The sequence below is a fragment of the Lissotriton vulgaris genome, chromosome 2_1 (assembly GCF_964263255.1).
Source record: "Lissotriton vulgaris chromosome 2_1, aLisVul1.2, whole genome shotgun sequence".
In the NCBI taxonomy this organism is placed as follows: Eukaryota; Metazoa; Chordata; class Amphibia; order Caudata; family Salamandridae; genus Lissotriton; species Lissotriton vulgaris.
Window position 1 is genome coordinate 731452957 of NC_141687.1, and position 12912 is coordinate 731465868.

At 41.0% G+C, this 12912-nt stretch overlaps 1 protein-coding gene and 1 long non-coding RNA gene across 4 annotated transcripts in view; one reads left to right on the forward strand and one right to left on the reverse strand.

Moving 5' to 3' along the window:
* TUB (TUB bipartite transcription factor) overlaps positions 1-12912 on the reverse strand; it is a 536930-nt gene that overhangs the window by 114355 nt on the left and 409663 nt on the right. For all 3 annotated transcript variants that reach the window (XM_086956017.1, XM_086956015.1, XM_086956016.1), the window contains exon 6: positions 1717-1838. In XM_086956017.1, coding sequence (XP_086812143.1) covers positions 1717-1838 — 122 coding nt within the window. The remainder of the gene's footprint in view (positions 1-1716; positions 1839-12912) is intronic.
* The window catches only part of LOC147731057 (uncharacterized), a 114341-nt gene that overhangs the window by 20351 nt on the left and 81078 nt on the right, over positions 1-12912 (forward strand). Inside the window, exon 2 of the long non-coding RNA XR_015308413.1 lies at positions 1743-1841. This is a non-coding gene — a long non-coding RNA (uncharacterized LOC147731057). The remainder of the gene's footprint in view (positions 1-1742; positions 1842-12912) is intronic.

Sequence of the window (12912 nt, forward strand, 5' to 3'; positions counted from 1 at the left end):
CACTGCTGTAATGCAGCATCATGATTGGCTGAAAGAGTATGTGAGCCTGGGTGCTTCCCGTTCCTGCGTAGGAGGAGAGGAGGAGGCTGGCCACCGGTGACCGGCAACGAAAAGCTACGTCTTTTTTTTTTCTACCCCCGCCACCATTCCTATCCAGCCACTACCGTATTATAGAAGCTTTTGCTTAGTTGAATTATAATATTTATACCAGAATTTCAAAAGCATGTATTCAAGACAAAAATGTGTGCAGCTGATGTTTGGAGAAAAATTGATTTACCTTGGTGCCAGGTGGGTTGCAGCTATGGCTTTTATGTATCACCCATGTTGAGGCTTTCCAAATTGATTATCTTTTTTTAACTTTACTGATGGCAACGCTGCCTAATGCACTGATGTTGTCAATGCTGACAATCTTAAAAGGGGTGGTCAACATTACATCACTACTATCAGTAGCTCGGGATGATTTTCATTGAACAAGGTTGGAGATATCTGGCTTATAGGTTGAGTGTCCTGGGACATCAGTGATTCTAGAATAAGTAAATACTGATTTATGAAAACTGGATTTACAGTTTTCTAAAAACAAATCCTCCTCAAATCAATTTTTATTAAATCTACGGGGCTCCTGATTGCTTGTCTGAGCTGAGAATATGGTAGGTGCGAGCATTTTAAAAGTCATAATTGAATTCCTGAATCCGAGGAGTCTGCACCAGGAGTGACTGCTTATTGAATGTAGAGTGACACCATCTGTGGTACCTGAAGTGCGAAGCTGTTTTAGTTACGTTTATTTGGTTTGTATTACATCCACTTCTGTGTTAAATTGATTCTAGGTGCTATGTAAGAGGCAAAGCATGTGGTCAGAATCATATCGGTTAAATGTTACTCTCAATTGTCCAAGTGCTCTTTGTGAAAACAATCAATAGTTTGCAGCTTAATCTCTCCTGGCTGTAACAGGCATCAAGGGCCGAGATGCAGAGGGAAAGGCCACATCGATACATCATGTGAAGCTGCATTAATATGAATGATTCTGAGGGGGTCCACTGTACTGTAAAAACTGTAAATGTAAATTGATACTTGTATAGCGCACTACTCACCCGCAAGGGTCTCAAGGCGCTTGTACAAATACCGCTGTGGAACCCATCCTGGCTTTCCCTGTGAGGCGTCCACTCCTGGGCACCCCCAAGGTGGAGGCCAGGCATCCTTAGCGTTGTGGGGGCCGTTGTGGAGATTAAGCAAGCTATTGCCCAGAGTTGCAGAGTGGGACTCCATGACTGGAATAGGCACCGAGGCGAGAATTATCAGGTCCGTGGAATTTTTAGCCCAAGACCCGCCATATTTTTTTAGTTAAATTGGTAGCTACCTAGCACGTATGCATTTTATAGAAGGGTAGACGCACATTCAAGTGTCTCCTGACAAAGTGTCTGCTCACAATCTTGCAGAGGTGATTTCCAGTTTGGCTCTGAAGAACCTTTGGGTGAGAGGTGGAACTACAAACGTCTCAGGGCAGGCTGTTCAAAGTTCCATTCTCTGTAATCCCTGCTCTTGCTCGAACCGATCCTGGACATGATATATATCTTCCTTCCCAAACCAGTGGCCTAGGTGTTTTGGATGGCAGCATTCGGACGTCACTGGGAGGTTTTCAGTGTGAAAGATTCTAGACATTTCTGTTTAAGATCTATAAATAAGATCCTAGCTTTCATATTGAGCTTTCACAATCATTACCTTATTGGATTTCTTGCTGGTTGCAGATCCTGGGCGAGTATTACTGTTTAACTGAGAAGAACTAGAACTGTCTTCATCCTCATCATCTTCCTCTTCATCAAAGTTCATGCTGCTGGAAATACCTGGTAAACCAATTGAAACATGATAACTGTTTTAAAAAAAATGTGTAACATTTTTTAAAATAAGCTATATTCATTGGCTGATAAAATGTGTGAATAAACGCAAACATATAGAAAACAGTAAGCGATATTCTGCTATTACGGAAAATGCCTATCAATTGTGCCAAAATTAAATGATTATGAAAGTTTCCATTCATCTTTCAAAATTGAAGATATTCGAAACTAATACAAAGTACATCTGTTGCTAATGCCGGTGAGTATTGTCTCCATAGTCCAATTACCATGTCTCTGGTATTTATTTACTAATGGATGGTTTTATTCCTTAAACCCCAAAGGTTAATCCATGCAGGTTGCAATGGTCTCTCATAACATCAATGGTATATGGCATATCTCAGTTTCTTTTCCCTAAAAGGCGACATTGGTGAATTGAACAGATCTGCAAATAATTTTCATATGATATAATGAGTAACAGTTCATATTTCCTTTACCTAAAAGTCTTAAAAAATTACTTGACTGACATGAAATATATCACACACAAATGTAATGAAAATGATTTTGAAAGATTTCCAAATTGCACTTATTCAGTAAGAAAGGTTTTTGTGGCACATTCAGTGACCTCAGGTAAGCACCACCTTCTGCAGTTGGATCACCAGTATTTACAAAGAAACTCACTTTGTGGGTGAAGTGGAAAAGCAACTTAACATTACTATTGCTTAGTGTTTCCTACTTTCCCCCCTTGAATTACAAAATTCTGTTTTATACAATCCAGCATCACTGTCAATATTCAAATTGCAGTATATAATTGTGAGACTCCAAGCCTAAGTACAACTGGCACCAATTGGGGATGTGCAAAAACAGCAACAAAAACATAACATACACAACATCAAAACAATGCACCAATTTTATACTAACATACATTCATTGACAGAGCCTCACTTACATTAATGTGCATCGTTAAAACATTTGATAGTGTACTCTGATCTCATCATAGCATGCAGTACATAAAGACAACAAATCGGACGACTTTAGATGTACAGCAAACATTATTCTTCGAAATTGAGGCCATTGGGGGCTGAGCTTTAAAGTATGTATTCTGAGTGTTGAGTCCTGACTTTATTGTGACGTCCTTATGGGTCCCTTCCCACACAATCAATGTAGAAACATTTCAGAGGGTTGTCATTACGATTGTGAAGATCTCTGAAAAGCCTTATCATTGGATGAATCTCATCATCACAGTTTCTTGCTGCCAAAGATGCTCCAATATTCTTTTGGGGGAATATAGTATTCCTCACATAATACAGTATATCCGAGTATATAAGAGTATTATCTACTGTAAAACACAAAATCTGTGTTACTGATTATTTGTTTCCTGATACTCTTTTCATCTGTGTCATATGGTACTCTCTAGCTTTTATTGAGAGAGCTATTAAAACTTTTGCCACTGTCCAGCCGATTTTTTTAGTTTTGATGGCCAAATGTCTGTTCCTAACATAACTTACTATTAAGCCAACTTACTAAAATTGTTGAGTATTGAAAAGGGCCATGAGTCATAAGAGGTGAAGCACATGTGACTTTGACAAATGCATCTCACATTTCCTATTTAGTTATATTCCTAACAGTTTGTAATGGATATTTTTATCAAACATTTTTTCAGAGTGAACGCAATGGCAGCTAACAAAGTGAGGTTACACAAGGCAATACCACTCGCAGGGCCCACATGGTATTGCACACTTGTGGATTATTTTGCTGCCACTTGTGGGGTACGGCTAGTGCTATAAATACATCTCTACAGCATATTTGTATTTATGTACGTATACTGTATTTCTCTAGCTCAAGCATAGACGAAAGGCACAGGAGCACTGTGCATTGTCAAAGAAAAGCATAAAGTAAATGAGTAAGAGGAGAGTTAGCTGGATTTTGCGTGTTCTTCAAAGAGGCGAACCTTCAACTCTTTCCTAAATACGAGCATCAATGGGAGGCCTGAATGATACATGATGTTGTTCTAAATCTTGGGTGAATAGATGTAAAAGGCTGCTGTCTTGTTTTTCCTTTTTTAACACTGCTTTCTGGTGGTATCCTGGAAGAAATGGCTTGAATTTCTTTAGAAGAGAAAGTTGGTTCCAGGAGGTCTTTGATATTTAGACAATGTGTTCCCTTGAGGGTGAGGCTGATGTCCAAAGAGAATCCACATGTTTTATATTTTGATTAAAGTTGTGGTTGGAAGCATCAAAGTTCATGCCATTGAACCAGATTTGAACTGTATCTTGTTTACTGTTCTTGGCAATTAGCAGGAATTCTGTCTTAGTTGGGTTGATCATCAGGTAGGTGCTGAACCTCCAGATATGCTAAGCAGCCTTTGAGGTATTGGATGTGTGAAGCAGGGGAGACTTTTGTGTAGTGCTGTGTGTAATCAGTATATTGGTGAATCTTGATGGTGTTATTTGTGAGTAGCACAACAAGCGGCTCCATGTATAGGTTGAAGATGGCTTGAGACAATATGGAGCCAATGGGAACTCAATAGGAAGTAGAAACAGGTAAGGTTACACTCTCTCTCCCCTATGCGTCAGTGAGAGTAGCCCTTATGTTCTCCGCTACAACATTTATAGATGGCACAAGAAAGGTAGAGACTCACCATCACATTCAAAACAATTCATAACCATCTCTGACAGGCTTGTATTCTGGAGGACATTAAAGGGTGATGTTCTATGCAAACATGTTTTGCAAATCTGTTTTCTCCCTAATGAAGCTGCCATAATCTCACATTTTGTTCCATGAAGGAACACTGGAATTTAGTTATCATTCCCTTGCTGTTATTCCTACCAACGTTAGTTTCCTCTTATCGATAGAAGATTACCTATCTGACATTATATAAGGGGGGGCAGGTAATGCCATTTAAAAATCAGTGTGTAATGCAAGCACATTTGTTCACTCTTGAATGTGAAGATTATTTGGTCATCAGTAGTGAAATACAGCACCCAGATTGTTATTTTGATGTATGACACATTCACAGCTACTCAAATATTTTGCAGCGGTTTATCGCATGTGTCTCAGTTTACTACATATGCATTTGGTTTTGTATTGACATTGCACTTGTGTGGATGCACAGTTCATGTGTACTCTGGTATTCATACATTTTAAGTATGTGGAAACTGAGTATCAGAAGTAGGATCAGTGTATGCCACTGTCATGACTATCCACAAAAATAACTTACACGTGTAAGTAACTTAAATATGTAGTTTAATCTTACACTTTTGAGTAACTTTACTACTTTTGGCTATTTACAAAATCTAAGTGTAAAGTTTCTCCAAAGTGTTGACTTACACATCTGCACTCCCTAGAAAAAGGATGTAGCTAAATTTATGAGTGTGTGTTTCTACTGCCAAAAAAGCAACAGTTGAAAGCCCAGCACCACATATGGCCAGCGCCCCACACAACACTATAACACTGTCCCATACTAAATAATAGAGGTAAGAACTTTAAATAAAACCCCTTAGGAAATAATGGCAAATAAAATAAAATAATTTAAATTAGTTAAAAATATACATTAATATGATTTAATGTTAAATCGAAAAATAAAGCACATTTCTTATTTAATATAAGGTATTTTAACAACCATTTTCATATGTATAAATTAATGAAACATTGAAGTGAAATTACTTTTTTATTAAATCTATACATCATTTGTAATAATTAGTAATGCATAAGAGAATTTTTTTTTAACTGGAGGTGAAAAGTAATTCTGTAATTTAAACTTCAGAAAAATAACTTTTATTTAAATTAAGATACTTCAATTAATTAAAGATTCTGGAACTTATTACGATGGCGGTCTGAGTTGCCTCTGACCGACACCATCTCGGACTCGGGACCGACCGACCTTAGGTCAGTGGTTCCGACCGCCTGATTATGATGCAAACGAAAACTGTTACTCACTTTTCTCTATGGGAGCTTGTGTCACAGCTGTAAATCATCCGTAATACAGGTTCCAATAGCAAAATGGGGGGGAGGGTTGCAAAACCCTGCACCCTGTGGCAGGCACCACTGTCACACAGTGCAGGGTTATACAGGGAGGTACCCTAGGCACCCCCTCGACCACCAACCGTAGGCTGCAGGCTGAAGGGGGACATGCCAAGGGCCCCAAAGGTGTTTCCCGACAGCCTTTCCATGTCGGAAAGGCCAGCACGTCAAGGTTATGGAAATCAACATCATAATCTGGATGGCGGAAAAGCCATCCATAGGGGATTACGGTGCAGTTCTGACTGGCTGGAAGACTCTGAGAGCGGTCGGAACTAAATCGGAAAGACTGGCCGGTTTACGTTCTTACCGCCGACATCGTATACAAGCGGTCGGACTGCCAACCGATCGTGTCAGTTGGAATGTCTACGACCGCAGTCGGAAAACTTCCAACTAGCCGTCAGAGGCTTTCTGGCCGACATAGTTATAGGCCCCTCCTTAACGCAAAATTAAGTTAATAGAGCTGTACATTTATTTTTGTTATTTAACATAAACATGAAATTAATATTTAACATAACATATCATAATTATTCATTATAATATTTAATAAGCAGCTTTACGTTTCCCTCTACTTTCCCATGGGGAGATTTGAACCCATATCGGAGAGTCTACCTATGTAAAGTATAGCGAAAAATGAAAATGTTTATTTAACTCAAAACAAAATTGTAAAACCTTAATGTAAATTAAGTTTATATATTATCTTGATTTTAAAACAAATCTTTAAATAAATAACACATATTCTTGTTGCATTTATATGTAATCATCAATTCCCAGTCAAAGTAAAAAATCAAAACATTTTTATTATGCCATAATAATTATTAAAGGTGATGTACAGAACTAATTAAAAGTAATGTAACTATTTAAAGAATTAGTAAGAAGTAATTTAATAACATCTTGGTGACAAATTATTCCATGAACTTTTAAATAAATCTTTGAGAATATTATAATTAAATACAAAATATGTTTCATTTTTTAAATTTTTAACATAAAATTGTATCTATCTATATATACCACAATCTATACACAAAGGGCTATTAGGCAGAGGACTGCCATGATTGTTAAATAAATATGATTCTCTGTTATGCCCACTCTTAATACCTGGTAACGTGATGCCATTCTTGTAATTTTATGATGTGATGAAATGTATTAATCTTTCTATTGTCATGTTTTTTATTGTCTCTTTTATGATCATTACTGTGATCGAATAAAGGTGAAATTGAATTGAACATCAGATTTTATTTAATTATTTTTGTAACTATTTTAAATAATTTAATTGAACATTATTTCATTGTGGGCTTTTATTTTAAGTCCCTACTACCATTATTTTTCATGGGAGAGAGTTGCAGTACAATTGATTGCCGTGTGTGATGTTGGACCTTTTACTGTAGACTTTTTGGCAGTAGTAACTCACACTGATAATTTGGTACCGTTCTGTCTCCCATTTTTGGCTATATCAACTTTGTAAGTGCAGTTTTTGGTTAGCAATGGGCTAAATCATGTGGGTGGGTGCATGCCCCTCCCTGAACCCCTCTCTTATCCTGCCTAAATCCGTCCCAATTAGTAATAAGTGTGCCCCTTTTTCCAGCCACTCACCATGTTCCATTCCACATTCGCTACTAAGGGGCCGATTATGATCTCACTAGGAAAACCCTCCGGATCCGGAGGGCTTTCCTAGCAAATTGTGCTCCGCAAGTCCAAGCAACCGATTCCGATGCACCAGTATGGCGACGGACTGGGTTCGCTCGGACTCCCATTAAACTCTATGGGAGCCTGTATTCTGAAAGCGTACACAGGCTCCCATAGCAAACAGAGGTGGGTGGGGTAAAGTGTACACCCTGTGGTGGGCACGCCATTATGCCCACCACACTGTGCATGCATGGAAAGGGGGGACCCATGGGTACCCCCACGGGACCGATTCGGGACAGATTCGGAGGGCTCTGGGTGAAGGGTGGCCTGCTGCAGTCCGATTTCCGCAGCCGTTTCGTCTTGCTGAGACCGAGTCGATACGGCCGTCCGAATCATGCATCGTACTCGCTCGTTCGGAAACCGGCTCAATTGCGCTTCACAATTCGGCTATGAAGAAGTCGGACTGACAGGATCAGGTTCAGAAACGATTTGGTCAACCCGGATGAGATCTTCGCATCGTACTTGGTCGTTCGGAACGGGGCAATATTTGGTCATTAACATAAGCTCCGAATCAGATTTGCTCGTTCTGGAACCCGCCTGGAGGCCTTCCTAACGAAATCTTAATGGGCCCCTAAGTAGTGGGGTTAAATGTATGTGGTTTTCCCCTTAGAAAAAATAGGAAAGTTGGAGGTGGACATTTAGACTCGCAGCTTTGTGAATGAAATTTTTACAACTTTAGAAGTACTTTTGTAGCACTACTAACATACTACAAAATACAATTTGTGAATAGGTCCCTGTGTGTTCTGATTTATGCAGACTTGCATTGCCAATCATGCAAACCAACTACGAGCCTTCCATTCCATCACAGATGGAGTCTCCCTTCACTTTACTTTCCGGGGGTGATTTTGGGGGTTAAAGGCTAGAGACGCCATTAGGGCAGTGCGTGCTCTAGTTGCTAAAGGAGGCGGGACCATAAAAATGCGCTCTGAGAGATCACCAGTACCTTAGTGTGCTGGTAGAGTTGCGGGGCGTTTTGCCGCTTTTCTGGGCATTTTAACATTCGCTTTTTTAAACTACGAAACACATTTGTTTTTACTGCTGTTTTAAAACTGAAATTGTTGTCTGAAATAGAATTTGTGTATTGTTACCTTTTTTGCACTGCACTTTGGGACGGATACTCCTCCCCTCTCTTCACGCTACTTTCTGGGGCAGATTTCCGGGGTTAAAGGCTAGATACGCCATTTTGGCAGTGCGTGCTCTAGTTGCTAAAGGAGGCGGGACTATGAAGATGCGTGCTGCGCTATCACCAGTAACCTTAGTGGGCTGGTAGAGTCGTGGAGTGTTTTGCCGCTTTTCTGGGTATTTTAACATTGCACTTTTTTATACTATGAAACGCATTGGTTTCAACTGCTGTTTTAAAATTGAAATTGTTGTCTGAAATTGAATTTGTGTGTTTTTAACTTTCTTGCACTGCACTTTGGGACGGATACGCCTCCGCTCCCTTCACGCTACATTGCAGGGCTCCTTTCCGGTGTTAAAGGCTAGAGACGCCATTTAGGCAGTGCGTGCTCTAGTTGGAAAGGAGGCAGGACTATAAAGATTTGCGCTGCGCGATCACCCGTACCTTAGTGGGCTGTTAGAGTCGCGGAGCGTTTTGCCGCTTTTCTGGGCATTTTAACATTGCGCTTTTGTAAACAATGAATCACATATGTTTTAACTGCTGTTTTAAAATTAAAATTTCTGGGGCTGATTTCCGGGGTTAAAGGCTAGAGACGCCATTTTGGCAGTGCGTGCTTTAGTTGCTAAAGGAGGCGGGACTATAAAGATGCGTGCGCGCAGCAGACATGCACAGCGAGCACGTTTGGCGGGCGCGCCTAAGGCAAGCCCGTCTGCGCCCGCCAGCATCCTGTAAGCGGTCAGCGCCGGCCATTCTGTTCGTTTCAGTCTTCAGTGTTCTGCTGCACTTCAAAGGTATAGTAAGGCTGAGCTGTGCCTGCCCCGCACTCCTCATTGCCAGTGCCTCCCTTGGGAGGTTCTTGAGAATCCAGAGACTCTTTGTGAGTTTTGTAATTTTACATTATGCGCCACTACCACTGACACTCCCGCCCTAGAGCCCCCGGGTGGGGACAGTCAGGCGGGCCCCTTTATTCAGACAGCCCTAATTAATGCTCGCTATTTGGCCTGCCACTCTCAGTATGTTTGGGACCTTGTCGAGGAAGAGTCTCTGGATCTGCTTTTTAGTACGGAGATGTGGCTCCATGAGTTCTCCAATCCCGTTCTAGAACTAGCCATACCCAGGGGATTCAAAGTATCCCAGGTCAACAGCATAACGGGCAGAGGAAGTGCGTTGCAGTGGTGTATAAGGATAAGTAGTCCCTTCAACAATGTGACAAAATGAGCCAACCCAGCTCAACGCAGAACCTGTCACCCCAATGTCAGACAGGCAGGCCAGAGGAGTGGCAAGTAAAGGGAGCAGTAGAGGGAAATACAGAGGGGGAAAATGGATAGAGAAAACAAGGCTTACAGTCAAAATTAAGTACAAACTAATGAGATTTTAGTTTTTTAATAATGCAGAGATTTCCATATGACAATATTGACATAGTCATAGCCACACATTACTTGTGAAAGTTACTAATAATTTAAAATAATAATAAGAAAAAATACCCCAAGAAGAAGCAATCCTAGTACAGGATCTCAGAAAACCATATTGTGCCTTGAAGGCTCAAACTAAATGCCAGCTTACCAATTCTATTAACCACATTAAACTACACATTGATCTACAGTGAAATTCCACCCTCTGAGTCTAAATCACTATTGTGATATAAGATCTTGCCCATATAATCATTAATACTAAACCAGTATCTTCTCAAACAACAGCAAGGCAGAAACCTTTAGATGACATTTGACTCATTAATATAAAGTTTAAATGTAATGTCAATAAAAAATGTTTAGTATAAGATGGGGTCAGAAGGCAAGATGGCGTCAGCGTGAGCGGTCGCAGTGGTGGTGCTCTGCGGCGCTGGGCCGTTCTATACTAAGAAATGCTTTCTACGTTGAACGAGTGATTAAGACTCCACATTCCGGTATCCCGCTTGGCGTCTGAAAATTCTGGTTAATATCAGCATGGGCCTTATCAACTGCTGTGTTGTGTTAAACTGCTGTATCAATCTGCGACCCTTCAAGACCCTTCAAGACACCGGAGTGCTAAAGGTGCAGTTGGGAGAATAAAGGTGAAGAAGATGTTGAGCAGTGCATTCCTGATGAAATTCAATCCAGAGTTTGAGGAATAAGCCTTGGCCGCAAGTGGTTCTTTTTACATTTTTGATATTTGAGATGTTTTACATTTGACAATTTGACATTGGCATTGGCATTGCTATGTGCTAACCACATTGAATTGCGTCGCCTTATCGCCTTGTCGTGGCACTTGTTGAAACAACAGTGGCAATCAGCACTAACTGGCAGCTATCACCTGTTATCATCAGTTTGCAGTCTCCCTGCATTATCCCCTACTATCTGGTACATTTGCTCACTCGCTCAGCCGCTTAGCCGGTTAGCGCTCTCTGCTCCGCGTGAATATTTGACAGTTTTCTTGTCTAAATACCTCGTTAAGCGCTCGTAAAATAGCTGGCTGGCGGGCTGGCTGCCCTACGGCACTATCCGGTACGTTACCCCCTGCTCTCCTGGTTGACATAGAAGATCGTTTAGTAACAAGATCTTCGAACCTTAAACTCACCTACGAAAAGCCGCAAAACTGTTTTTGCCGCGCTGTTGATCACTCCTTTCTCCCCTACACGGTCTGTGACCCGCTCCCGCAGCTGATCGTTTTGGCTCTTGGACTTCATCTGCAGACACAGGAATACGTGCCTTTAGCTCACGCTTGTAGCGTGTCTCAGCGTGTACCACGTGTCCCACGTGTTCCGTTGCCAGGGAGAGGTCGGCATAGAAGAGGAGGGGAGAGAGAAACTGGAAGAGCGAATGGTGCTCAGATACAGACTTAAAGCAGGGGTAGAGGGGCTCACTTGTCATTTGCTCCTTGGAAGTGAAACTGTAAAAAGAACTGGGGCTGGTCTATCTGCTTTAGCTGGATCAGGGATTGCTATTTCACAATTTGTATTTATATTTATATCTGATATACCAGCAAAACCTCGTGCAAACCTTCAAGTAGCTAAGCCAGCTAAGCCAGCTAAGCCAGCTAAGCGCTATCCTCACCCTCTCACTATTGGCCTCTCACAGGGTGAATTAATTACCTGTGTAAGGAAAATTAACTGAATAAAGAAAATCAAAGACACAAGAGCCCAGTGGAGACGAAATACTATTTTGAAAGAGTTTCACTACAGGCATAAGAGTAAGTCTCAAGGTGGAACTCAACGGTGCTTACAGACGCCAGTAAAGTATCTGATTTGTATTGTGACGCCCTCCCAGGGTACAGACATGGAAAGGAAGACTAGAGAGGACGAAGGGGAAGAGGCAACCTCACTGAAGGAACAGAAAGGGCAGGAAATTCAAACAGGTGCAGCAAACAATGAAAAGGGGGGTGAAATAGGTGAGGCCTCACAGGAAGAGACAACGATATCGACCCTACCGTATCTGGAGAATGCAGAAACTGAGAAGACACCTGTCCAACACATAACTAACAGACTTAAAGGCCCAGAAACTAGAGGAACCAGAGCAAAGGAGAAAGACATGGTAAAAGACCCGGCACAAATTGAGCTTCATGAAAAAGAAAAAGGAAAAATTAAAGATAAAAATATTGGAAAAAAAATGGAAAAGGAAAGAGAAAAAACTAATCAAAAGGAGAAAGAGAAAGAGAAGGAGAAAGAGAGAGAGAAAGAGAAGGAGAAAGAAAAGGAGAAAGCAGTTAAACACAGGGAGGAAATTGGGGGTGAAACAGAAGAAAATGCCAAAATGGAGGTAATGGCCAAAAAAGCACAGAGATTACAGACTATAAAACATTTTAAAGCATCAGCTAAGAATACTGGCATACCTGTGTCATCCCAACCAAGAATTTCTAACATATTCAACCCTCTACATAAGGATTGCCAGAATGATGCAATAACCAATGGAAAAATACCGATTGCAATCCAGAACAAGACCTCTAAAGAGGGAAGTGGAGGCAGTAAACAGGCTCAATCCATGCTCCCAAACAACTTGGAGGAAAGTCAAACTACAGGGCCCAGTGAAGGAACTTGGACTGCTGACCTAAATGTTGAACTAAATATGAGGTGTAAAGAGGCAATGGCATCCATAGAAACAGACGTAATGTTATCTAACCAGAAAGAGCAAACTGAACAATCTGATTAAAAAAAACACACCCGAGGAATGGGGGGATTTAAACCCTTCCTCAAATCAGGTCGCATCTCCAGCTGGGAAAGAGCTGCATTCAGCAAACCACTCTCTGTCAGATGAAGACTCCGAATCCGATCTATATGAGACAGGGATG